This window comes from Dendroctonus ponderosae, unplaced genomic scaffold, assembly GCF_020466585.1.
Source record: "Dendroctonus ponderosae isolate FM_Combo_2020 unplaced genomic scaffold, Dpon_F_20191213v2 Dpon_F_20191213_6, whole genome shotgun sequence".
In the NCBI taxonomy this organism is placed as follows: Eukaryota; Metazoa; Arthropoda; class Insecta; order Coleoptera; family Curculionidae; genus Dendroctonus; species Dendroctonus ponderosae.
The window spans coordinates 113900-135552 of record NW_026018814.1 but is presented as its reverse complement, the minus strand read 5'-3'; the positions used below and the strand labels follow the sequence as shown (position 1 = coordinate 135552).

At 37.0% G+C, this 21653-nt stretch overlaps 6 protein-coding genes and 1 long non-coding RNA gene across 9 annotated transcripts; 3 read left to right on the top strand and 4 right to left on the bottom strand.

The window, feature by feature from the left end:
* Nucleotides 1–188: 188 nt before the first annotated feature.
* LOC109544525 lies at nt 189–648 on the bottom strand. 2 transcript variants are annotated; one of them, XR_002172592.2, is made up of 2 exons: nt 554–648; nt 189–330 (listed from the first exon to the last, which is right to left on the bottom strand). It is a non-coding gene; the product is annotated as an uncharacterized LOC109544525 (long non-coding RNA). The 2 variants fall into 2 exon arrangements; XR_007281765.1 differs by having other exon boundaries at nt 565–648.
* Nucleotides 649–668: 20 nt separating this feature from the next.
* Nucleotides 669–2898, top strand: LOC109544520 (serine-threonine kinase receptor-associated protein; the record flags this gene model as incomplete). Its single annotated transcript, XM_019914765.2, is given in 6 exon segments — nt 669–932; nt 1461–1595; nt 1651–1806; nt 1862–1986; nt 2040–2289; nt 2421–2898. Coding segments are annotated over 6 exon segments (978 nt in total). The 3' UTR covers nt 2618–2898.
* Nucleotides 2899–2964: 66 nt separating this feature from the next.
* LOC125504869 (U6 snRNA-associated Sm-like protein LSm7) lies at nt 2965–4120 on the bottom strand. The gene is made up of 2 exons (XM_048667488.1): nt 3947–4120; nt 2965–3303 (listed from the first exon to the last, which is right to left on the bottom strand). The coding sequence occupies exons 1-2, from the start codon at nt 3974–3976 to the stop codon at nt 2983–2985; spliced, it is 351 nt and encodes a 116-aa protein (XP_048523445.1). The 5' UTR covers nt 3977–4120; the 3' UTR covers nt 2965–2982.
* Nucleotides 4121–4348: 228 nt separating this feature from the next.
* Nucleotides 4349–8694, top strand: LOC125504862 (ras-related protein Rab-40B-like). 2 transcript variants are annotated; one of them, XM_048667473.1, is made up of 5 exons: nt 4349–4950; nt 6675–6822; nt 7037–7294; nt 7357–7548; nt 7610–8694. In XM_048667473.1, exons 1-5 carry the CDS (start codon nt 4803–4805, stop codon nt 7689–7691), a joined length of 828 nt encoding a protein of 275 aa, XP_048523430.1. In that variant the 5' UTR covers nt 4349–4802; the 3' UTR covers nt 7692–8694. The 2 variants fall into 2 exon arrangements, with proteins under 2 accessions (XP_048523430.1, XP_048523429.1); XM_048667472.1 differs by having other exon boundaries at nt 4350–4956.
* A 59-nt stretch (nt 8695–8753) lies between these two features.
* LOC125504861 (developmentally-regulated GTP-binding protein 2-like) lies at nt 8754–10402 on the bottom strand. The gene is made up of 6 exons (XM_048667467.1): nt 10237–10402; nt 10025–10182; nt 9652–9966; nt 9255–9520; nt 9036–9200; nt 8754–8983 (listed from the first exon to the last, which is right to left on the bottom strand). The coding sequence occupies exons 1-6, from the start codon at nt 10298–10300 to the stop codon at nt 8860–8862; spliced, it is 1092 nt and encodes a 363-aa protein (XP_048523424.1). The 5' UTR covers nt 10301–10402; the 3' UTR covers nt 8754–8859.
* A 579-nt stretch (nt 10403–10981) lies between these two features.
* On the top strand, nt 10982–16364 carry LOC125504858 (eukaryotic peptide chain release factor GTP-binding subunit ERF3A-like). The gene is made up of 10 exons (XM_048667457.1): nt 10982–11343; nt 11980–12120; nt 12201–12356; nt 12421–12561; nt 12624–12788; nt 13048–13183; nt 13408–13729; nt 13795–14058; nt 14183–14351; nt 14440–16364. The coding sequence occupies exons 1-10, from the start codon at nt 11109–11111 to the stop codon at nt 14481–14483; spliced, it is 1773 nt and encodes a 590-aa protein (XP_048523414.1). The 5' UTR covers nt 10982–11108; the 3' UTR covers nt 14484–16364.
* A 237-nt stretch (nt 16365–16601) lies between these two features.
* LOC125502315 (periodic tryptophan protein 2 homolog) lies at nt 16602–21082 on the bottom strand. Its single transcript, XM_048667454.1, has 16 exons — nt 20954–21082; nt 20241–20353; nt 19955–20178; nt 19729–19900; nt 19435–19618; nt 19136–19370; nt 18914–19081; nt 18606–18858; nt 18374–18548; nt 18008–18318; nt 17806–17953; nt 17612–17755; nt 17370–17547; nt 17159–17233; nt 16884–17103; nt 16602–16826 (listed from the first exon to the last, which is right to left on the bottom strand). The coding sequence occupies exons 1-16, from the start codon at nt 20969–20971 to the stop codon at nt 16673–16675; spliced, it is 2772 nt and encodes a 923-aa protein (XP_048523411.1). The 5' UTR covers nt 20972–21082; the 3' UTR covers nt 16602–16672.
* Nucleotides 21083–21653: the final 571 nt, after the last annotated feature.

The following is a 21653-nucleotide window of genomic DNA, read 5'->3' as shown; positions in this document are numbered from 1 at the left end:
GGTTTTCCACAGTAGACTGCTTTATTATGTAACATAGGGGTGTTTTGCTGTAAACACACCTTCAATTATTAGTGTTCTTCTGCTGTGAATTACACCCTAAATAGAACGCTTTATGAACTCTAAGTCGGGACTGCTCAGATTTGCCACTTTCAACTTTTTTGCTCAGTTTTTAACTTTAAATAGTCAGGTTTTCCACAGTAGATTGCTTTATTATGTAACATAGTAACTCTTTCACTCAACTGTTCGCAGAAAACAACGGAGCCGAATTTAAATAGACAAAATTTCACTCAAATCCAAGCAATTTGTCATCATACATCAAAAGCTGCTCACCTTAAAAAATATATCAGATAACAACGGAATCGAGTTTAAACACAGAGCTAGTATACAGTGTAGTATATATAGTGCATATAAAGATATTTGCACTTTGTGAGTTTGATAATGTTTGTGTATTCGAGTATTCGATTATTCGAGTTATGACTAGACATAATTATTCGCCTTTTGAATATTTGAATACTCGAATTATTCGAGTTTGGCTCCGAGTCCTAATCCATACCATATACATACCCGTTTTAGTAATTAGAAGCAAAGACAAGTAGACTTGTCTCTGTTAGAAGTTTCAGGATTTTGATTAACGTAACCACAGACAAGACCATAGATAAAGACAAGACTTGTCTCTGAACGTAACCTCAAACTGAATTGCGCATGTCATTTAAGCAAGGAGCCGATTGCGATATATGCGCTAGTTGAAAACTTCAGTTCGTTCGTCGGACTCGTGTAAAGTGCATTGTTTATAGTTTTACTTCGAATTTTTGTGAAAATGGCTAACTTACGACAAACGCCATTGACTTGCAGTGGACATACGCGACCCGTCGTCCACTTGGATTTCTCAGAGATCACCGAGAGCAGCTATTTCTTGATTTCTGCCTGTAAAGGTAAACACGAACTCTGTAAGGTCAGGATTTGTTGACTACAAATTCGTCAAACATATTGTATACCTGCAGCATTTAACCTTCTTGGAGACACGAATAACACCTTGGCCTAGATTTTTCGGCCGCCGGTCGACCCTATAAAGAAAACGACCTTTGATTTGAATGGAAAGCCTTTGATAACTATCAAGGGCAAGCTGTCGATCTTCCTGCTTCAACCTTTTTTGCATATAATAACTCCGTATCTACTAATCCTTTGATAACAACAATTACTTCGAGATAATTTAGCAATTTGCGACTTACTTTAATGCTGGTATTTTCATTTCTTAAGCCTTAATTTACAATGCAAAATTTATCAGCATATGGACGAAGTTTATTGCTAGAATTCTCAAAACCAATAACAAATAAGCTGGTAAGCCACACTTGCCTAGTTTCGGATTGATTAATATTCCGCTCCAAATCCAACTCAACCATGCAAAGTTTCCGTAATTCCACATAAGTAACAGTTAATTTTAACGTTTAAATCTACTTCAGACGGAAAACCCATGCTCAGACAAGGAGACACTGGAGACTGGATTGGCACATTTGAAGGACATAAAGGGGCTGTTTGGGGCGTAGCCCTAAACGCTGATGCTACAAAAGCTGCCAGTGGGGCTGCTGATTTTTCTGGTAAATGTTTTTAACCGTTTAGCTTAGGCGCCAAATTATACTGGATCCATTTCAGGCAAAGTGTGGGATGCCATTACTGGAGAAGAACTGCATTCCTTCCAGCACAATCACATCGTAAAAAGTGTAAATTTTTCTCGAGATTCCGCTTTGTTAGCAACAGCCAGTAATGAGAAGTTGGTTCGGCTATTTGACCTAAATAAACCTGAAGCTGGTAAGCGCCTTGACTGAAACTTTCTATTAAAATCTAATCTATTGTCTATCTGCAGTTCCAGAAGTGTTCTCAGGCCACACAGCTGGCATAAGACACATTTTGTTCTTCAGAAATGATACGCACCTGGTTTCTTGTGCAGATGACAAAACCTTAAGAGTCTGGGATAGGTCAAATAAACAGGTAAATTGGCGAAAAAGACAAAAAAATAAATCCTAATGAATTGAAAATTTCAGGAAATCCACAAAGTGTCTTTCCCGTTCAGCCCCAACAGTTTGGAAGTATCCAAAGACGGTTCGGTATTAACAGTGGCTTATTCCAACAAAGTGGCCTTTTATGATGCGGAAACCCTCAATAAAATCCGAGAATATACCATTCCATCGCCTGTTAATTCTGCATCCCTACATCCGGACAAGAGTATCTTTGTCGCAGGTGGGGATGACCTGAAGGTCTACAAGTATGACTATCAAAATGGCACAGAAATAGGTAATTTAATATGATATAAAAATTATTAGTTACGTTTTGTTTTGGAAGGGTTTAAAAAACATTGTTTGCTTTATAACTGCGAAAAAATAGATGTCTCAATCGGGTAAATTAATCCTGGGATTTTTTTGCAGAGTCGTTCAAAGGTCACTTCGGCCCGATTCACTGCATAAAATTCTCTCCGGATGGCGAGTTGTATGCTTCGGGATCTGAAGATGGTACATTGAGATTATGGCAGACTACTATCGGCAAGACCTACGGACTATGGAAGTGCACTGAATCAGCTAATCTGAATGAAAGCTTAACACCCAAAGAAGTTCAGGCAAACTGAAGAACACTGCTAGAAAATTGGATACCATCTAACGAAATTTCCCAAGTCTTAATTCGATGCTTTCATAAAATGGACAACTAGCATTTATCTATAGGTAAATCTTTATATCAGTTTTTCAGCTTGGTTGTTACTTTGCAAATCTCCCGGCTTAGAGATTCAACGTTACTAAGTCTGATAGACTTGTAAGTAGTGTTTGCCATGATATAATGACAAATAGACTGATGAGTTCTTTAGACTGTTTCTACTTTCTGCCCTAATTAAACACTGTTGTTGCCACGTTGTACTTTGGTTTCAATTCGCTACCTTTCCTCCAATGAACGCGAGAGAAAAACACCATTTATATTTACTTACAGATATAGTTATTATTAGTCTTGTGAAATGAACGGGTTGGGAATCGATTCCATGCCATCCATGGGACAAATTAAAACTACACTAGTTCCTCTGCACACAACAAGGCCTAGTTCCCTTGTATCCTCCGCTAGTTTGTACGGATCGTCTGGGTCTCTCAGGTATTCGATTGTATTGTCTAGTACGAGGTTCAAGAGAGGGTCGTAGCCCTTTAATATCCCACTAGCTTCTCTGCCTCCAGCGAACTTAACCCTGATCGTTTTCTCCAAATATTTGGAAAGATCCAGGATCGATTCCTTTCGTTTTTTCTCCTTTTGGTCCTGCATTTGATTGTTGGCCTGAAATTTGTAAAGTTATATGTAAAAGGGTGCTAATTAAAAGTTTGATCATCAGAATTAAAATTAATGTTCAATTTACGGGATGATTCAGACCCCTTAAAGACCAGACGGTTACTAGAAACTTTAGAATTGAAAGTTTCTGGAAAATCATCGTTGAACTAATCATCAAGCAAGGATAGGCGGAAGACATAAACAACTGATACAAAATAGAAAACTCAAATGGAAACAACATACGAATCAAATATGTTGTGAAAAAGTGTCGAACAATCCGGTAGAAGATAGAATGATAATTTGGGATCAGAAATGGATTGGTAAGATACTCACGAAATTAAGACAAATCGAATATATGCAAAATATACAGCTGAAGCCAAGAAAACCAAACTTCAAGACTTTCCTGTGATTATTGGGGGACGAGACAAAAGAGGAGCCGGTTGAAGACGAAATTTATGACTAATAAATCTGCGAAAATGTGAAAACATCAGATGTATACAATTCTTGTCAGCTCCAGTAGATAGCTGCAAATGGGAAATGGTAATCAACGGCGTACTACGAGCAAAAACACATCAGTAAAGGCTCAAACTTTGGCAGCTTATAGAAGGTTTCTCCAATACATTTTCAGCACGTGTTATATGCAAAAACTCACCTTTCTCTTCTCTGAATCACCTGATGCCATAATTAAGGAATGTTCAAATTATATTCTAATATGTTTATGTGTTTATTAAAAACTTCAGTATAATTCACAGGTATAATTGTATTTGAACTCATTTAATGACAGTTTAGGTTATGTTCAGGCTTGCCAGGTCTACCGTTTTTACGGTAATTCTAACGTTTTGGTGAGAACTCATCTCAAATGTACACTCATTTAATTATATTTCGTTTTGTTTTTAAATCTACCTACTTTTTTATGTCTATTCTTCTGCTATTGTAGTACTTGACCTGGCAACACTGGTCATGTTATGCAAATTCTGTGCCTCCAATCACATTGATTGGTTGCAATAGGAGTTGTTTTTATTTGTTTGGGGCGTGGATGAATAGCTGGCAACCATGCTACCCCCCACTCGAATCCAGTAAAAGTGACATGAACAATTTTCTGTCCATTTTGCGAAAAAAAGTAGCAAAAACTGTATTTTTTTGTTGAAATTTACCCAGTGTTAACGTGTTGAACCACGTTGTGTATCGGTGACCGTGTGACAATCCCGCAATTCGCTTTTCTTAACGGTTAAGTGCAAAAATCCATCTGTTTATTTACTAAAGGAACGACCTTGCAAAAAAAAAAATAAACTATCCAAGCAGGAACGTTTCATTATTCTTCAGCGGAGCGGCATTCCTTGCATTGTTATGCTTCAGATGGCCATTAGTTTACCGAACTCGCAATCCTCAAAGTAAAATGGGCTTGACTGTATCCGGAAAACGTTGCATTCAGCTGGCCTAAAGTTACTCAGCGATATACTTTCACTATTTTATTTGATTATGGTTGCAAACAAACTAGCTCCATTGCTATGGCCGGGGAACCTAGCAAGCCCCCTGAAAAACAGTACGACTATCTGCTGAAGTTCCTTCTGGTAGGAGACAGTGATGTGGGCAAACAGGAAATATTGTCCGATTTGGATGATGGTGCTTTAGAGAGCCCTTTTTGTAGTGGCAGTGGTAAGTGTACGTATTGATTCTTCACTACTACTAATTTAGTTTTGCGTTGTTTTTATTTGCTCAGGATTTTACTAACATCGCTTAAAATACCCACTTTCTTCCTGTCTGTTAGAAACTGTTGCAAAGTCGCAGGTTTTACAAGCATTTTTACAGTTTTAAATGCATATGTTTTCAGTTGAAATTGGTTGAAAGAATCCCATACATTTGATTCACTTGTTAATGTTAGAGCAGTGTTGAGGAAACTAAGGCAAAATAGTACATAAAGAAATTTGTTCACAAAGACACTTTGTTGTGTAAAACGAAATATAAAAGTGCCCCCATTCAATATCATCCTGATTTTAGGCCTGCTAACTCAAAAAAAATTTATGAAATTGTTAAAAAACGGGATGTTATCTCTTAAACTTTGCAGAAATTTCGCATTTTTGCATCTAGCTTTAAAACGGTTAGGGATTTCTGATATGTTATCGAAGAAAAGAAGACTGTCGAAAACGTCCTGATGATTGTTGCGTTATTTTCGGCCGTTTTCCAGATGTAAGTAAAAAATGTTCACAAATTCATTAATTTTGCGGTTGGGGAGTTTTCCTACAATCCTAAGGAGATAAAGAAAACTGGTATCAAAATGGTTTTATGATTCAACAGATATGTTTCTCCCTTTTCGAGCAAATTTTATGTTTTCTCGGTTTTGCTTAAATATATTTAAAGTTTCAGAATTTCCAAACAAATTAACTAGTGAAAGGCAATCCCCGAGAAGAGTTATCGAAAAATAAATAACGTCTCTTTGGGTATTTTCAGTCCTTATTGAGAGATTGACATTTTTGTTGTATCTTTTTAACAGGAATTTTTGTTAAAATTTAATTCACGAAAGTAGTAATGAAGACGGGGCGTCGAAAAAGTTATTGCGGCTGTTCTGATCTTTGCAACCGTTTTGGAGATATAGCGCTTTCAACGTTCAAGCGCCTGAAAACGGGCGAAGCCCTAGTCCAAACTCTAGTTTTTTGTACGAAAAAAAAATACATCAAATGCTTTAACGAAAAGGTTGTTACCATACATGCGATATTTTCAACCCTTTTCAATAGATAAGATGTTTTCAACCTTTCTTCTACTTGTTTTGAAAATATCCATTTACTAGATCATCTTTCCAAAATCCTCTTTTTTCTACATTCTTTGGCAGTTTTCAAGATTAGGAGCAGTATAGCACAGCTTCAAGTATTATTCGTGTGTTTGAAAACAAATGATTATAATCACGATCCAAAGTGTCTGCATTAATTTCCGTAAAGAATGGAAATAAAACCCATTTTTGCCGTCTGTATTAGCTAAGCTACTGGTACAAAACAATTTTATGAAAATCGGTTAACCGAAGTAAAAGTCGCAAAGTAAACTTAACCAAATATCCGGTGCGCTACTTTTTTTAAACTAAGTGTTTTATTGTGAAGTGAACTGTGGAAGCTCGAAACGCCTTCGTGAATTGTTACTAAGGAAAGTGGCAATGGATCTTGGGTGGTCATCTAGGCTAAATCAGTTTAGTTTCTTTATGCCATTAATGATTTTGATTCATTTTCGTTTTAGATAAACATTCGTTTTCCAATAGATCGTTGATCTACACAGTGATCCAGCAAATCAAATGTTTTACGAAAAAAAACTCGCATTTACAACCGGCTTATCTGAAAAAATGTTCTTCATTTTGTATATAAATTGAGGTACCATGAAAACTATGTTCTTTGCAGCATATAAAACTACTACCATTCTCCTTGATGGAAAGAGAGTAAAGTTGCAATTGTGGGATACTTCGGGACAGGGCAGATTCTGCACCATAATAAGGTCGTATTCCAGAGGAGCCCAGGGTGTACTTCTGGTTTATGATATTACCAATAGGTTAGTAAAAATGTTGCAAATACGCTTTGCTCATACACAGGGTGTTTCTACCTAGGAACGTTTGATATCTAGCAGACAAGTTCATGAAAACAGCCACTGTTCCTTCAAAAATGTATTTCTGAAAACGTCAGGCATTTCTTTTACGGACACCTTGTACATTGGACTATATTGAGTCACATAAAGCTGGGTAAAATATAAAATACGCGATTTTTAGATGGTCATTCGATGGCTTAGACCGCTGGCTTAAAGAAGTGGACAGTCACGCGCCAGGCGTTCCAAAAGTTTTAGTGGGTAATCGGCTGCATTTGGCTTTCAAACGGAAAGTGAGCCAAAGAGACGCTCAACTCTACGCCAATAAACATAGTATGGCCTTTTTCGAGGTGTCTCCACTTTGCAACTTTAACATACACGAAAGCTTTTGCGAACTGTCCAGAATGGCGTTGCAGCGGAACGGGATGGAGCGGCTTTGGAGGTATTTTTTCGGTCGTTTGCAAGCTAAACCCAGCTGGAAAGGACATGATTTTTATATTATAGGTCTAATAAAGTATTAAGCCTGCAAGAACTGTGCTGTCGAGCGATTGTGGCGAGAACAACCGTTTACAGTATTGAGCAACTGCCTCTGCCGACTTGTGTAAAGTCGCATCTCAAATCCTATGCTTTAACTTCAACTAATACTCAACAATTTAGGTATACGACTAATCATAAGAAGCATTCAAGGAAGTTGAGGTAGTTAAAGTTTATTTTAAAATGACTGTGTAATAATGCTTGTTTTGGATTTAAATCATAGATTAACCAGTATTCCGAATACTCCCGGCAGCATGGACAGCAGGACAAGTTGCGTGCCACGTAACTCCTGTGCAATATCCTGACCAAGAGCCCGCATTCGTGACATCTTGATCGAAGTATTCGCAATGGTTCTTTTTCCACTCTTTGTGGTGCTTTTCCTTTATACATCCGCCTTCTATGTAAATTCATTGTACTTAACTTACGTTAAAAACGAACCTAGAAATAAACACTAAAAGTGTAATTTCACAACTCAGTTTCCTTTGGTTTTAATGATCGGTGTGTTTGTGATGTGATGTTTTCCCCATATGCACAAAATGTTTACTACCTTCTCTATTTGACTCTCGAAAATATTGAACATAGTACAAGAGATATTTTATAATCTAAGATGACAAACACACAGGGTGTACTAATTTTTGATGTCTTGGTGTTTTACATGTTAATCGATAAGTTAAAACAGTGTCCGTTAGCTAGAGGAAACCATATTTTTCAATGTGTATCTACATGTAAGAGGCAGTTTTATGCCGTCCTTAACAGATATATGTAAGTGATATTTGATTTAAGATTAGGTGTCTATTTTCCATATTTCTCAGCAAGGCTGAGATCTATTTCATTTCAATCAATGCGATCTAATCTTCCTTTTAATAATCGACTGTTAAAACTAGCGTTTCGAAGGCAGGTTTTCAAAAACCCTTTTTTATTGAATTTGGTGGTAAACACCTACACACTTTTTATTTATTGTTAAGTTTTTTTACCAAAATTCTGTGTTAACAATTATTTAGCATTGTACATATATTTTTTATGCAATTATATTATATTTGTATATTGTTTTCTAAGCTTCTTTTATGTTTGGTTGTCTCACTCTCTGCCATTACTTTGTTTTATTGCGTTATTGGATGAAGCAATAAAAAAATATCCACTTTTTGCGAAAATAATTCGTATGGAAATGGCATTCAATAATGTTTGTATGTTTTTGTTGACATCTATATCCCGAGTTACTAATTATAAAATCAATGGATTCAAATTATTTTTCTGTATTTTAATAGACTAACGATGTAACCTTGTAACAATATAATCTGGTTTACACTATTGGCTAGCGCTTTATTTCAAATTCCTTTTTTTCCTGGGATATAGAATGAAGTGCGCTATTTTATACTCAAATATTATGTATTGAAATACTTAACAGGCCTAACAACAGTAGTTTCACCATAATAATCGGCGTTAATATATTTGTCATTGTTGCTAGAACTTAAGTTATTTTTTTACAATTTGAATGACATCCTCATCGGCCATGATGTGGGAAAGGCCCACTCTTTGCGGGGAATATTTAGTGCTGGTGCCCCAAACCAAAGCGTATTTAAACTGAGCAGCTAACGTCCTAAAAACAGCGAATTTTTACGGATTGTTCCGATTAAATTAAAGACTCCTACCTATGAATCGAATGACACACATGTTCGACTGTAACTCCTTTTCGGAGAATTAAACCATCAGAAAAGTCTGGTGGCTGACCCGGTTTCTTCGTATAAACACGAATAAGACTCAAAAATTCCCATAGCACTTCTAACAGATAATCTAAATTCAGTTTCATATTACAGCTAAAAAGGCAGGTGATAAATTGCGACCAGTTTTATGGCCCATTCAAGTTGTACCTCACAACTACACTATTGCGCTGCCTAGCAATTCTATCAACTTCTTCGATCGAGATTTGATCAATTTTGTTGTAAACGTAAAGACAAGGCAGGTAGACCCTGTTCGCACAGATCACATCAATCAACTCATCTGCAGTCGAATCTTCACGAAAGAGGACTTCGGCATTGAATATTTTATACTCATGGAGAATCAGTTGAACCAGCTTTTCATCTATTCTAGTTAGAGGACAAGTAGAATTGAAGGAGACACCTCCTCCTTTTTTAATCTACAAATTTAAACAGTCAGGCACTAGCAGCAGCTCTGGGAGCATGATTTTTTAATTTCCTTCCTCATCTTCGGGTGTTAAGTTTTCAGTTGCTATCATCTATTGTTGCAAAAGTCCAAGAACTCTCTTACCTTAAAATAGATGTTGGGCTTCTGTTTATTCAGCCTGATGCCAACACTTTCCAATTCCTTTTCTAGTAACTCTCTGTGTACATCTTTCTTAGTCGCGTCCAACATCATTAAAACCAAATCTGCCGTACGGGCAACTGCAATTACTTGCCGGCCTCTGCCCTTTCCTTGGGCGGCGCCCTCAATAATTCCAGGCAAATCCAGTAGTTGAATATTGGCCCCATTATAATCTATTACACCTGGGATGCATGTCAATGTAGTGAACTCATACGAAGCTGCTTCGCTTTCGGTTTTCGTCAGTGTAGAAAGCAATGTTGACTGTAAGAGATTGATTTGATTGAAACCTAGTTGTTTGATGATGTTTAGCAGTGAGTACCTTTCCCACTGAAGGGAACCCTATTAGGGCCACTCTGGCATCGCCGCTCTTCAGTACATCGAACCCTTCGCCCTTTTCAGACTTTTTCGACGGTTCTAAAAGCTGCGACCTGTATTTGGCTAATTTCGCTTTCAGCAGACCTAAATGGTACTCGGTGGCTGAAAAATGCCTACATGTTAACGCACAGGTTACTTAAACTTTAGTCAAGGCACCTTTATTCTTCTGAGTACGCGAGATTTCTTTCTCGATTTCCGATATTTTCTCTAAAATACCCATAACTAATATTCCGGATCTGAAAACAAGCAAGGAAAAGATGGACAGGATTCCCGGTTATCAATCATGCCATTCGACAACACCATATGATCGTCTGACAACTGCAACTGACAACAACAGGTGGGAAGGAGATAGTTTACAAGGAAAAGGGATGGAGAAAATGGCTGCATAAGCAAAAAACAGTAACAACAAAAAATTTATTATTGCTCTAGCTCTATAAGATAAAGTAATTTTAGCTGTCCGTATAAATATCTTAAATTTTTATTTATTTCTGAAAACAACACCGTATATTGTTAACAATTTTGTCACAAAAGGGAAACCAAAATAGAAAATGTATATCACATTACACCTTCGGCCGTTGCCACCTGAGGGCCCCTTTTACGGCGGCGCCACTGATAATGAGCGTTTCATATTAAAATGAAAATAAATATTTAAAACCAATTTTTTAGCAATTGAATCGTTAGTGACTTGAAAGATTATCAATTATAATTCAATTATTTCTCAGTAATTTAAGCAAAATTTCGCAAATACCGTCGATATAAGAATATTCGGAAAAAATTATATATGTTTACAGTTTTTCCGGCAAAATCTCGCGATCTGGCAATGCCGGTGAGTAAAAGTTCAACAAATCTTAAAAGTGTTTGAAATTTTTTGCATACTTGGCAACATCAGTCGTTATGACGTGTGACATGACGTTCGGCCATTGTGATCCGGTAGGTGACAGAGTAAGCGCACGCGGGCGATCATTTTCCTGTTTTCCTCGCGTTTCTTCCCATTTTTTTCTTTAAAGGCAACTCAGAACTAAACAAAAATGTCCACTAATACAGCCCCGGATAATTGGGAGTCCCAAGCCGATAGTAATTCAAGCAACAGCAGCCCCAGTCATGGAACAGATGTGACAGCGAAATTTTCCACGTTGAACGTAAACGCAGTCGAATTTGTGCCTTCATTTAGTTTTGGATCTCAACAAGCTTCCGAAGACGGCCCCAGCCCCAACGAGGCTGAGAGCAAAGAAGCCTCACCCAAGGAACAGCCTGTGGTCAACGGTAAGTTCGCGTATAACTGTTTTTGTGACAACCTGGTACTTGTAGGTTAGGTGGCCTCGATTTTTTCACTTTTTTGGGACTCGTAAATATTTAACAGCGTCCCATGGGACTTGGGAGCCACCGTTTTAACATATGAAAGTCAAGCTGTACATGTTTCGCCATGTCTGAGTCCAGAAAAATGTCCGTATCTGATCACCGTTCATCATTTTTTCTTAGCCCATATTGATGCTTTTCTAACTAAGTAAACTTGATTTGCAAAATTTATTTGAACGTAAATTGTAAAGTGTTCGATCCACTTGCCCCAGATATGGGGCGAATCAAATGCGGCTTTATATTCGATTGGAGATAAAAGCTGTTGCTCGGAGTGCTGGTTCATACTGGATTTTACAGCCAATATCCTCATGTTTTGCAATATACATTTCCAGCTAATACTAATTTTAGTACTTGGCTGGTTATCAGCCAACATTTTATTTTTTACTGATTGGATTAGCAGCTAGTCTGACTGCAGCCGGTTTTAAAACCCCAAATATCTAAAACTAAAAAATTCTGCCTATTGACTGCAGCGTTTTATCTATTAATTTCTTAAATTAATTATATTTAATAACTTTGATCCCGACATTGAGAAATTGTTTGCAGGTACTCCATCGTCATCTTCATCCGAACCGCCAGAAGTTGAGGAACCTCCGCCTGTTCCGCCTGCAGCCACTGACGATAACAGCCCTACAGGAGCGGGCGGTACTTGGGAAGATGTCGCTGACGACGATAGTACAGCTTCTGGTATGAACGCTACCGAATCAGCTTCAACTGCTGAATGTCTCCGGTTTTTAAAAGTATCTGATAATTTGTATTCATTAAAGGTGCCGCCCAAGCTTCAACGCCAGAAGATGATGATGACGAAGAAGCTTCTAGTGAGGAAGCGCCGAAGCTCAAGAAAAAGAAAGCTGACATGGCTGTAGAGGTGGAAGATAAAAAGGAGCATATTAATGTTGTCTTCATTGGACATGTCGATGCAGGTAGGAATTTCGCCGCGTTAAGCTGAATGAATCGTTGTATTAAAACTTTGCACTCGATTTGCAGGCAAGAGTACTATTGGCGGCCAAATCATGGCTCTAACTGGAATGGTTGATAAGCGAACACTTGAAAAGTACCAAAGGGAGGCCTGTGAAAAAAGCAGGGAGAGTTGGTACCTTAGTTGGGCTCTAGATACTAATCAAGAAGGTAAAAATCTGGTTCCCGATAAAACTTTCCAGGTCTAATTACATGTTTTTTGTGAACTTCAGAAAGAGATAAAGGCAAAACGGTGGAAGTTGGTAGAGCATTTTTTGAGACTGACAAAAAGCATTTTACGATTCTGGATGCTCCAGGGCACAAGAGTTTTGTGCCTAATATGATAGGAGGGGCTGCTCAAGCTGACTTAGCAGTATTAGTGATTTCAGCTAGAAAAGGTAAAAACCCGTTATTAGTACCAGATAATTAAATTAGCATTCGTCGCCGCTCTACAATCCTTGAACGGAGTTATGTAACACTATTTGCTTGAGAATGGGAATTAATCTGATACAGATTAAGTATTTTCTTTTAGCCTTTAAATAATCAACTTATTTTTTTTTCAAAGCACATATGTGTGGTTCTTATTTGTAAACCCTCTTAGTTAAAATTACACTGCATTGCTCTCGTGCATATATTAAATTAAATAAAATGTTTCAGGAGAATTTGAAACTGGTTTTGACAGAGGAGGGCAAACCAGAGAGCATGCTATGTTGGCAAAAACAGCAGGAGTAAAGTATTTAGTCGTATTAGTTAATAAAATGGATGACCCGACAGTGAACTGGGATGAAACTAGGTAACTATTCATAATTACGAGGTCGTAAGTGTTCTCTTGGAAATTACATCCGAAATTGTTTGTCTCGATAAAATTTGGTTGCCAATATCATGAGTCATAAAATAAATGTTTTGCAATAACGCGCTAAACATATCATGAGTATAATGAACTTCGGAATATTTCCTAATTTAAATGAAGGAAAAACGTAGTTTTAGTTTAATTAGGAACCTGCTTTTTTTTTCAAGATACAACGAATGCAGAGACAAAATCCTCCCCTACCTTAAAAAGCTTGGTTTCATCTTCAATAAAGACCTGTTCTTCCTGCCTTGCTCCGGACAATTGGGCCAAAACCTCAAAGATCCAGTTGAAAAGTCCATTTGTTCGTGGTTTGAAGGCGGTGCCTTCATTCCGTTTATCGACAATTTACCAACATTAAATAGAAAACAAGATGGGCCGTTTATGATGCCCATTGTAGACAAATATAAGGATATGGGTACGGTGGTAATGGGCAAAGTGGAGTCAGGCGAGTGTCGAAAGGGGCAGAGTTTAGTTATAATGCCTAATAGGGTGAGTTTTAATGAGCCTTCACTATTCAACCAACGAAGCTCAAAAATGTGATTATTTTGTTACAGACCCCAGTTACTGTAGACATGCTGTTGAGCGACGATGACGAAGTGTCCCGAGTTGTGTCTGGCGAAAATGTGAAAATCAAAGTGAAGGGAGTTGAAGAGGAAGATGTTAGTCCAGGTTTTGTGCTATGCGATGCCCTGAACCCCGTGCATACCTGCAAAGTTTTTGATGCACAACTCGTTATCATTGAACACAAGTCGATTATTTGTGCTGGGTATAGCGCGGTGATGCATATTCACTGCGCCGCAGAGGAAATCACCGTTAAGGTACCGAGAAAAATTTGATTTTTATGAAATGAAAACGTCGCAAAACAGGCGATGGCCCAATAATGCAATAAAACAATTTTGCTCTTGCAACTTTTCTTTAACCAACGTTTTTTTTTTGTTCAAGGCTTTAATTTGTCTAATCGATAAGAAAACTGGAGAGAAATCTAAGACTCGACCGAGATTTGTGAAACAAGACCAAGTAGCTATTATGAGAATAGAATGTGCAGGTGTTATCTGTTTAGAACCATTCAAACAATTCCCTCAAATGGGTAGATTCACATTAAGAGACGAGAGTAAGTAAATAGTAATCTGTATACTTCTTTCACCCCCAGTATAGGTACTAAAGTATGAGATTGAAAAATATTTTGTCTGTATTTTCAGATAGGACGATTGCTATTGGCAAGGTCCTAAAATTGGTGGAATAGACAGTGTTAGAGACTTATAGGCAGATGCTGATATTTACCGAAGTGACGAAAAATAATGAAGTTGTCAGCAAATGTTTGCACCACACAATGATTAACTTTTGCAAATATGTGTATATATAATATCGATAAAGTAATGTTTTTATAATGGTGCAACTATCATGGAATAATCGTCTTAAGCAAGCCAATCTTGAATCGACTGCTATGATGCATAAAGGAAATTTTTCCTTGGCATTCAAAAAATTTAATAATTTTCCCAGAATGTTTTTTGGGAAAATCCTATGTTTTCTCAATGGAGTGCAAATATGTGCATAGTTGGAAAATATTATGAATGGTGGATCATCACGCTACTGATAAAGATTGGGTTGGCCTTCCTAAATCCAAACGAGACGATTTTTTTTTCATTTTTAACTAACAAAGTTTTTTTTCTTTTTGGGTTGCTGTATATATTTATTTTATTGGTTGTCATTGTGTCCTGGTGTTGTGTCACAATATTGTATCTGCTTTGTTTTGCGATTCCTTTCTGAAATATTTATTCAGGCTTGAATCGTAAAGCAAATTAAAGTTCAATTTTGGTGTTATTTATTTTGACTACCTTTTAGAGCTGGGCTTTTTAAGTATCAATTGAAAAGCAGTTTGATCATTGAATATCATGATGATAACATGATTTGTGAACACGGTAAGCTTCCAGCATTGGGATAGTCGGAATCTCTTTCATAGCCCCAGTCCCAGCAGTATGGGCCAACAATCGTTTGTTGGAGTTGGGAAGATAATTATTTTAATTTCTTAATTAAGCTTTTATAGATAGATATAGAAATCTGTCTCGATCTATCTGTAATAAGAAGATAATTTTCAGTTTTAGTTTCTTCAATATTGTGTGGTGTCAAAAGATAGCAATGTAGCATTATGCATTGTTCTGTAAAACAGCTAAAGTACTCATTACATATGAATATTTTTGACATTACGAGGTACTGCCAACACCGGTAATCAAGAGTTGGAGGTATTTTCAATGAATTTTGCAATGAATCCGGGGTTTTCAATTCAAAAATTAGTCAATTTTACCGGAGTCCGAGGCAAATCGTTCCTAGTGCAGTTATGAAAATTACATAGTTAAAATTTTATTTTAGAATACAAATGTTATTTGGAACAACATTAAACCTTCTGCAATTCTTCACAGGTAAAACGTATTTTTTATATTCACTAAAATTAATTTCCCTTACTAGATTTAGCCGCATTGCTAACAGTAATATGGAATTGTGACACGTATTGGTGCTACTATTGTGTGTGTCTCTCACAAAATACCTTCATCTTTTTATTTTGAAAGACAGAAAAGAGGCCAATTGTAAATTTCCATTTCAGCTTTTTAAACTGCAAACCCTATTCAAACGAAACATTGTGATATCATCACTTACCTACCTCTAGTTTAGTCGGAAATATGAGTATGTTTATGGAAAAATGCCTAAATCGTTGCTCTGTAGTGTTTTTTCTCTACCAAAACGAATCTATCATGAAATGAATTGGCCTTTTTGAATGTCTTCGAACGGAAAATCGCATGATGCCTTCAAGGGACAAATTTTAAATCTGAATTATTTGAAAGCGCAAGTCTAAGAAAACTCAATATAGCTTTTTGAAAAGTTCTTAAAATTGTAAATAATAAAAGAGATTTTATATTTCGTTACCAGTGTAACGGGAACTTAAAATTATATTTAGCTTACAACCGTAATGCATCATACAGAATGTTTATCCAAATATTACAGCTCTAATATTTGCATAAATATTTCGTTAACTTAAGTTGGTTTTTTAGTCTTTTATAATTATACAATTATTAAGTAATCAACAAATACTGTTGCTATCAATTTTATATATCAATAAAATTTAAAATTACATGATGTTTTTGTAGGCGCTTTTTCATTACTTACACCTGAATTCAGGCACTTCCCAACAATAAATGCCATTGGTACGATAGTAAGAATCGAAATTAATTTAGTCATACTAACGCTTTACGCCAAATAATTGAATCACTCTGTTTGATCATCCACTTTCTGTTGTTTCTGATAAGAATAAATGGCGTTTTTCTTTGCAAAACCATTCCCTTCATGATAATTTTCGCCACCTCAAAAAATCGATAAAGCAATGTTTATTAAAGTATTCAATTGCGTATGAAATATTTTTTATACAATAACACAATTTTTTTAGTCTAAAACTGAATTGTCCATAAACGCATCTTCATCCTCACTATCCAAGTCACTTTTTCCGTTCATTTCATCATGGTCTTCATCCAAGGTTTTAACAACCGTTTTTTGTGAATACCGAACGTAGTCCGTCATGTATTGATTGTAATCGCACCTTAAGATTCAGAGAAATAGAAACGTAAACGACTTCAAACTGAAAAAAGTTACTTACATTTTGGAAAGTTGCTCATTTCGCCTCTCAACACTTTGTAGCACTGCTACAAGAGCTGGCTTGTTCCCTTGCTGGACGAGACTTGACCCGTGTATGGTCATAATGTGTTTCAACCATTTCAAGTAAAATTGAACGTGTTTTGAAGCATCTAAAGCGCTGGCGAAAATGTACAACAATCGCTTGATAAATTGAAGTCCAAGACTTGAAACGATTAATTCAACTGGAAAATTTTGGAATTTTCAGTTAAATATACATCAAATATTTAGTCAACCTACCATCACAGACTGGAATCGTTTCTATTACTTGTCTGATGTGATTGGCCTCGTTCATTTTTACTGCCATTATCAGTGCTGCAACAAAGCAAGAGTTAAAAAGCTGTGTATTTCATTTCATTCAATAAATCTGAAGCTTAGTTTAGATCATTCCGTTTTCTGTCGATCTTCTCTTTCTATGAAACAGGTCTTGATTGCAATGATAAATACAAACCATTAAGATAATCTTGATCTTTCAGAGCGTTGTTGATTCCCATAGGAGTAATATCTGCTTGAAGATCCCAAGGATCGAACACAATTCCTGAGTTCAACGCGTATATCAAGAGGCCTTCAGTGGTAGCCGCGGCCCATTGCTGACCAGTGGGTGAGAATTGCAAGGACAAAACACGTACCTGAATTAATAAAAATTACTGTTTGTAATTATGCATGAATTGCTGCTTTGACGCTTCAAGTTACCTCGGGTTTAAGAGTGCGCTTCGACATTTCGCCACTTCTAACGCCCGGAAGTTTGATGGCAACATTACCGCCTTCTCTCAGTTCTCTTTCTTCGATCAAAGCCATATTTCCAAATTCAGTCAGTTTTCGCCTGTTGATGTAATCCTAAAGAAGAAACTTAAGAACTGACAATAAAAAATGTTTATCAGACCTACATCTACAGCGTCCAATGATCTATTCTGCGTAATTTCAAACTTTCTCACAAGCAAATTCTCCTTAACGCTATAGATGCAGACGTTCTTCGACTGGCCTGCAGCCAAAATGTATGCCCCATCAGCGGAGTAACATAAAGTTGAAAAGCACCTGAAAATGTCTCAAATGAGCATTCGTTCTACCTTGTCGCAGCTTGTAACTTACTTGGCTTCTAAAGTTTTCTTGGCCGTAATCAAGTCATTATCAGAGCGTCCACTACCTAAATCATTTCTGCCTTCAATAGAGGCAACTTGCGTGGCAGTGCGTATTTCAAAAACGGATATTCTCCCATCCAGCGTCGCCACAGCCACTTCAACGCCGTTAGGATTAAAGGTCACAAATACTCCTTCGGCTAACAATTCGATTACTTCGTGCGAAGAGCCTTTTTCAATAGCGTCCCAAGTCCTCAGGGTTTTATCCCAGGAGACTGAGGCCATTGTAGTGGAAGTTAAACCCGGACTGAACACTACGCTTGACTGAAACAGTGCCATTTAAACTTAAATCCTTGATTGTTGCTGAAGCAAAACCTACCACCGGTCCTTCATGTCCGGATAAAATTTCCAGTAATCTGCCCGTTTTCACTGACCAAAGGTATATTTCGAAAACATCTTGTCCACCGGCCGCAACAAACTCTCCGCTGCTGTCCACGGATACGCAGGAAAATTGAACTAATCTGGGTGAAGTAAAGGTTTTGAAATTGCGATATCTGAAAAGAAATTTCGTACCATTTCTGTAAATTTAGGAAAAAACGGCAATAAATTACCTAGTAATATCAAAAGCCCTAACTGTTCCATCAAGCGAGCTTGACACAATAAAGTTCTTGCTGGCGCAAAACGCAAGAGCAGTAACCGCGCTGGAATGTTCGCTAAATGTAACGAAACAGAATCCTGAGCTGACTTTCCATAGTTTTACCTTGCCATCACCGCCTCCTGTGGCTACTATATGTCCATCTGAAGAGTAACTGAGGCACGTTATATTGAGCATATGGCTCTGTTGCTTCATCACGTGGGTTTCGCCTAGGATTTATTGGGAGTAAGTTTGATAAAAAGCATAAATTTCGATGTAACTCACTTTGCCACTCCCACACTAGAAGTTGCCCAATACCGCTACATCCCAGAGCTACCCATTCCCCTGTTTGGTTCAAGGCTATCGAAGATATTTTTTGCTCTGATATCGACAGGGAGTGAATCAAGTTCATGTCAGGCGTCTCGTAAATGAAAAAAACTCCACACGAAAAGCCTGGAAAAGACCATTCTGTATCCAAAAGCAATTTAAACTAAAATCACAACTTACCAGTCACTAAAATCCTTGCCTTGGGATGATAGGCTGCTGCTGTTAGGACGGCTTCTTGATGCTCCTTCCTCACTTCGTCTGCCAAGTAGTGTCTGGCCAGTCTCATATACAGCAACTTATTATCCTCCGCCTTACACTCGGGAGATTCTTTCAGGGATTCTTCAACTTCTTCCTGAGTCTTTTCAACAGATTTTGTTATGTCCACATCATCTTCCTCATTATCGTCAGACGTTTTCTGTAAAGCAAATAAAAAAGTCGTCGATAATCATAAAGCTAACATAAGACGGATGAATATTTACTTTTTTCTTGGCAGGAGCCTGGTCTTTTAAAACTTCTAATTCGCCAGGCTTAACAGTGCACTCCCATACGCAGGTTTGACCGTTTCTCGATATTGTTATCAAATCGTAACTTTCCTGCTCAAAAAAACAACCAACTATTTCGTCCGTATGACTGCCTAGTGAGTACATTCTGAAGTTCTTGAATCTGAAAGCAAAATTAGTATCAAGAGTATCGAATTTCCGATTTCCACTGTTTCACTGTTTTTAAAGAGCGCAATAAATTATAAAATGGTGTTTTAGAGTCCGTGCTTTTACCTTTCAAATGAATACAATTTAGTCGCCATATCTTTGGATCCAACAGCCAGAATTTTAGAGTCCGACGACCAATTCAAACAAGTGGTTTCGTCGTAGGCTCCATGAAAAACGCGTTCCATTTCAAAGGCATTATGTGTTCCAGTCACTAAACCTGGGGCTTTAAATACGAGAACTGAAAACGATAAAATGTTAGTCATTGTTTCTTCTGCTTAAAGCTTGCTCTTACCGTTATTGCCTTTGCATACAGCGACGTGTTTTCCATCAGGGCTAAACTTTACATTGCGACAGATTCCATTGAATCTATGGCGGTGCACAATGCTAAACGATATTAGACTGATAATGTGGGCCTCGCCCTCTTCATTGATTGCCAATAAAGCGGACCCATTTGCGTTTATGTCGAGAGCAACATAATTATACCGGCTTTCTACGGGCAAAGTGTTGGATTTATTCCTGAAAATTCACATCTTGTTAACTTTCTGCTGTTCAAGTTATGCATCAAATTGGGCTCTTACTTTTTCAAGTCAAATATCGTTATCCTATTTCCCACTGTGCTAATTAAGCAATTTCCATCCGGAGAAAATAATAAACCTCCCTCCCTATGTACCGTCCCCAGGAGATTCTGGAACTGAAAAAAATAAGCTTATTATATTCCTATTTATACTTATAATTTTTCTGTGTTGTGCCCTTGGTTAATCGTTTATTGATGACTTAATTACATGATTTTATGTTGTCGACTGTGCCTGTTTACATCGATAATTTACCAAAACAGACTGTTGGTAAATTTACTAATTTTGCTAGAAGTCTAAGGACTCCTATTTTTCCACATTTAAGTATTTCAGCCTGAGCTAATTCAGGCCTTTTTATTTTATTATTTCTGTATATCAAGAAACTCATTCAAATAAATGCCTCTAGGTATATGTAAATATGTATTAATCGCACACACAATTTGCATACTTGCTGGATCTTTGAAAAGAGTTTCTTTCCATTGCAAAATTTATAAAATTGCATGTTCTGGTTGCATTTCATGCACGTTTGTACGGCATATAAGTGCAATAATTGCTTTAGTTCCAGGAATTCATACTTAATAGGTGTTTGTTTGGGAAAAGCATGCTTTCTGCATTGCTTTTGACCGGCTGTTCAAGTACCTATTTGAGCTTTAAATTAATTCATTCTTGTTTCAATTGGTACTTCAGTTGATTATTAATGTGTTACTCTTGTCACTTACCCTATATGCAAACTTCATTCTTTTGGGGAAAAGTAATTATTCTGAATAAAAAGAAAAATGTTTTCATACATCACTCAAAAACTAAAAACATGTTAGAAAGCAGGGACTACTTGTCTCTGTTAGAAAGTGAGGTTTGGTTGGGTTAAACATTAGAGATTACAGCGGTGGAGAGCCGCAAATGAGACAAATTTCGAACGCCATCTTTTAAGATTTTGAAATACTTAGATAAAAAGGACTGGCTGGTACCTGAAAACAATTTATTTAAAGAATCTGTAGCATTTACCAACAAAAATTACAAATGAGAATGTGTATTAGAGATTGAAATAATTTTATAAATCAAATATGTAACAGGCAACACGCCATTTACTTTTCTACTTATATGTAAACCATAGAGAAAGAAAAATCTTATTTTACGTACTCTATATTGTAAACGTCCATTATTTTCACTGTCTTTATCTACGCTTGTAACCTTGCCTTGTTCTTTTCTATGTGTAACGTTGTTACAACGCTACACATAGAAACTGATGATGGTGGAAAACACCGAAACGTATTTTAATTGATAAATACCGAATACCGAATCTATCTTGTCTAACACGAGAAACTAGACAATTGAATATTCCAATCAGAATTATACTCGAACACTTACAAACACAATCAAACTAACGAGTTAACATAATAAGATTGTGAAATTAGAATCAGC

Bases quoted from the DNA above. Each gene is read 5' to 3' on its own strand.
- LOC125504858 (XM_048667457.1), top strand. From the start codon at position 11,109: ATGTCCACTAATACAGCCCCGGATAATTGGGAGTCCCAAGCCGATAGT. The intron at 13,184-13,407 runs GTAACTATTCAT...TTTTTTTTCAAG, and splicing joins GTGAACTGGGATGAAACTAG to ATACAACGAATGCAGAGACA. The intron at 14,352-14,439 runs GTAAGTAAATAG...CTGTATTTTCAG, and splicing joins ATTCACATTAAGAGACGAGA to ATAGGACGATTGCTATTGGC.
- LOC125504862 (XM_048667472.1), top strand. From the start codon at position 4,803: ATGGCCGGGGAACCTAGCAAGCCCCCTGAAAAACAGTACGACTATCTG. The intron at 7,295-7,356 runs GTATTTTTTCGG...TTTATATTATAG, and splicing joins GGGATGGAGCGGCTTTGGAG to GTCTAATAAAGTATTAAGCC. The intron at 7,549-7,609 runs GTAGTTAAAGTT...TTTAAATCATAG, and splicing joins AAGCATTCAAGGAAGTTGAG to ATTAACCAGTATTCCGAATA.
- LOC125504861 (XM_048667467.1), bottom strand. From the start codon at position 10,300: ATGGGTATTTTAGAGAAAATATCGGAAATCGAGAAAGAAATCTCGCGT. The intron at 10,183-10,236 runs GTGCCTTGACTA...GGCATTTTTCAG, and splicing joins GCGTACTCAGAAGAATAAAG to CCACCGAGTACCATTTAGGT. The intron at 9,521-9,651 runs GTAAGAGAGTTC...TTAAATTTGTAG, and splicing joins AGCCCAACATCTATTTTAAG to ATTAAAAAAGGAGGAGGTGT.
- LOC125504869 (XM_048667488.1), bottom strand. From the start codon at position 3,976: ATGGCATCAGGTGATTCAGAGAAGAGAAAG. The intron at 3,304-3,946 runs GTGAGTTTTTGC...TACAAATTTCAG, and splicing joins GTGATTCAGAGAAGAGAAAG to GCCAACAATCAAATGCAGGA.
- LOC125502315 (XM_048667454.1), bottom strand. The intron at 18,859-18,913 runs GTGAGTTACATC...AATAAATCCTAG, and splicing joins TCTAGTGTGGGAGTGGCAAA to GCGAAACCCACGTGATGAAG. The intron at 17,104-17,158 runs GTAGGTTGACTA...AAAATTTTCCAG, and splicing joins AACGATTCCAGTCTGTGATG to TTGAATTAATCGTTTCAAGT.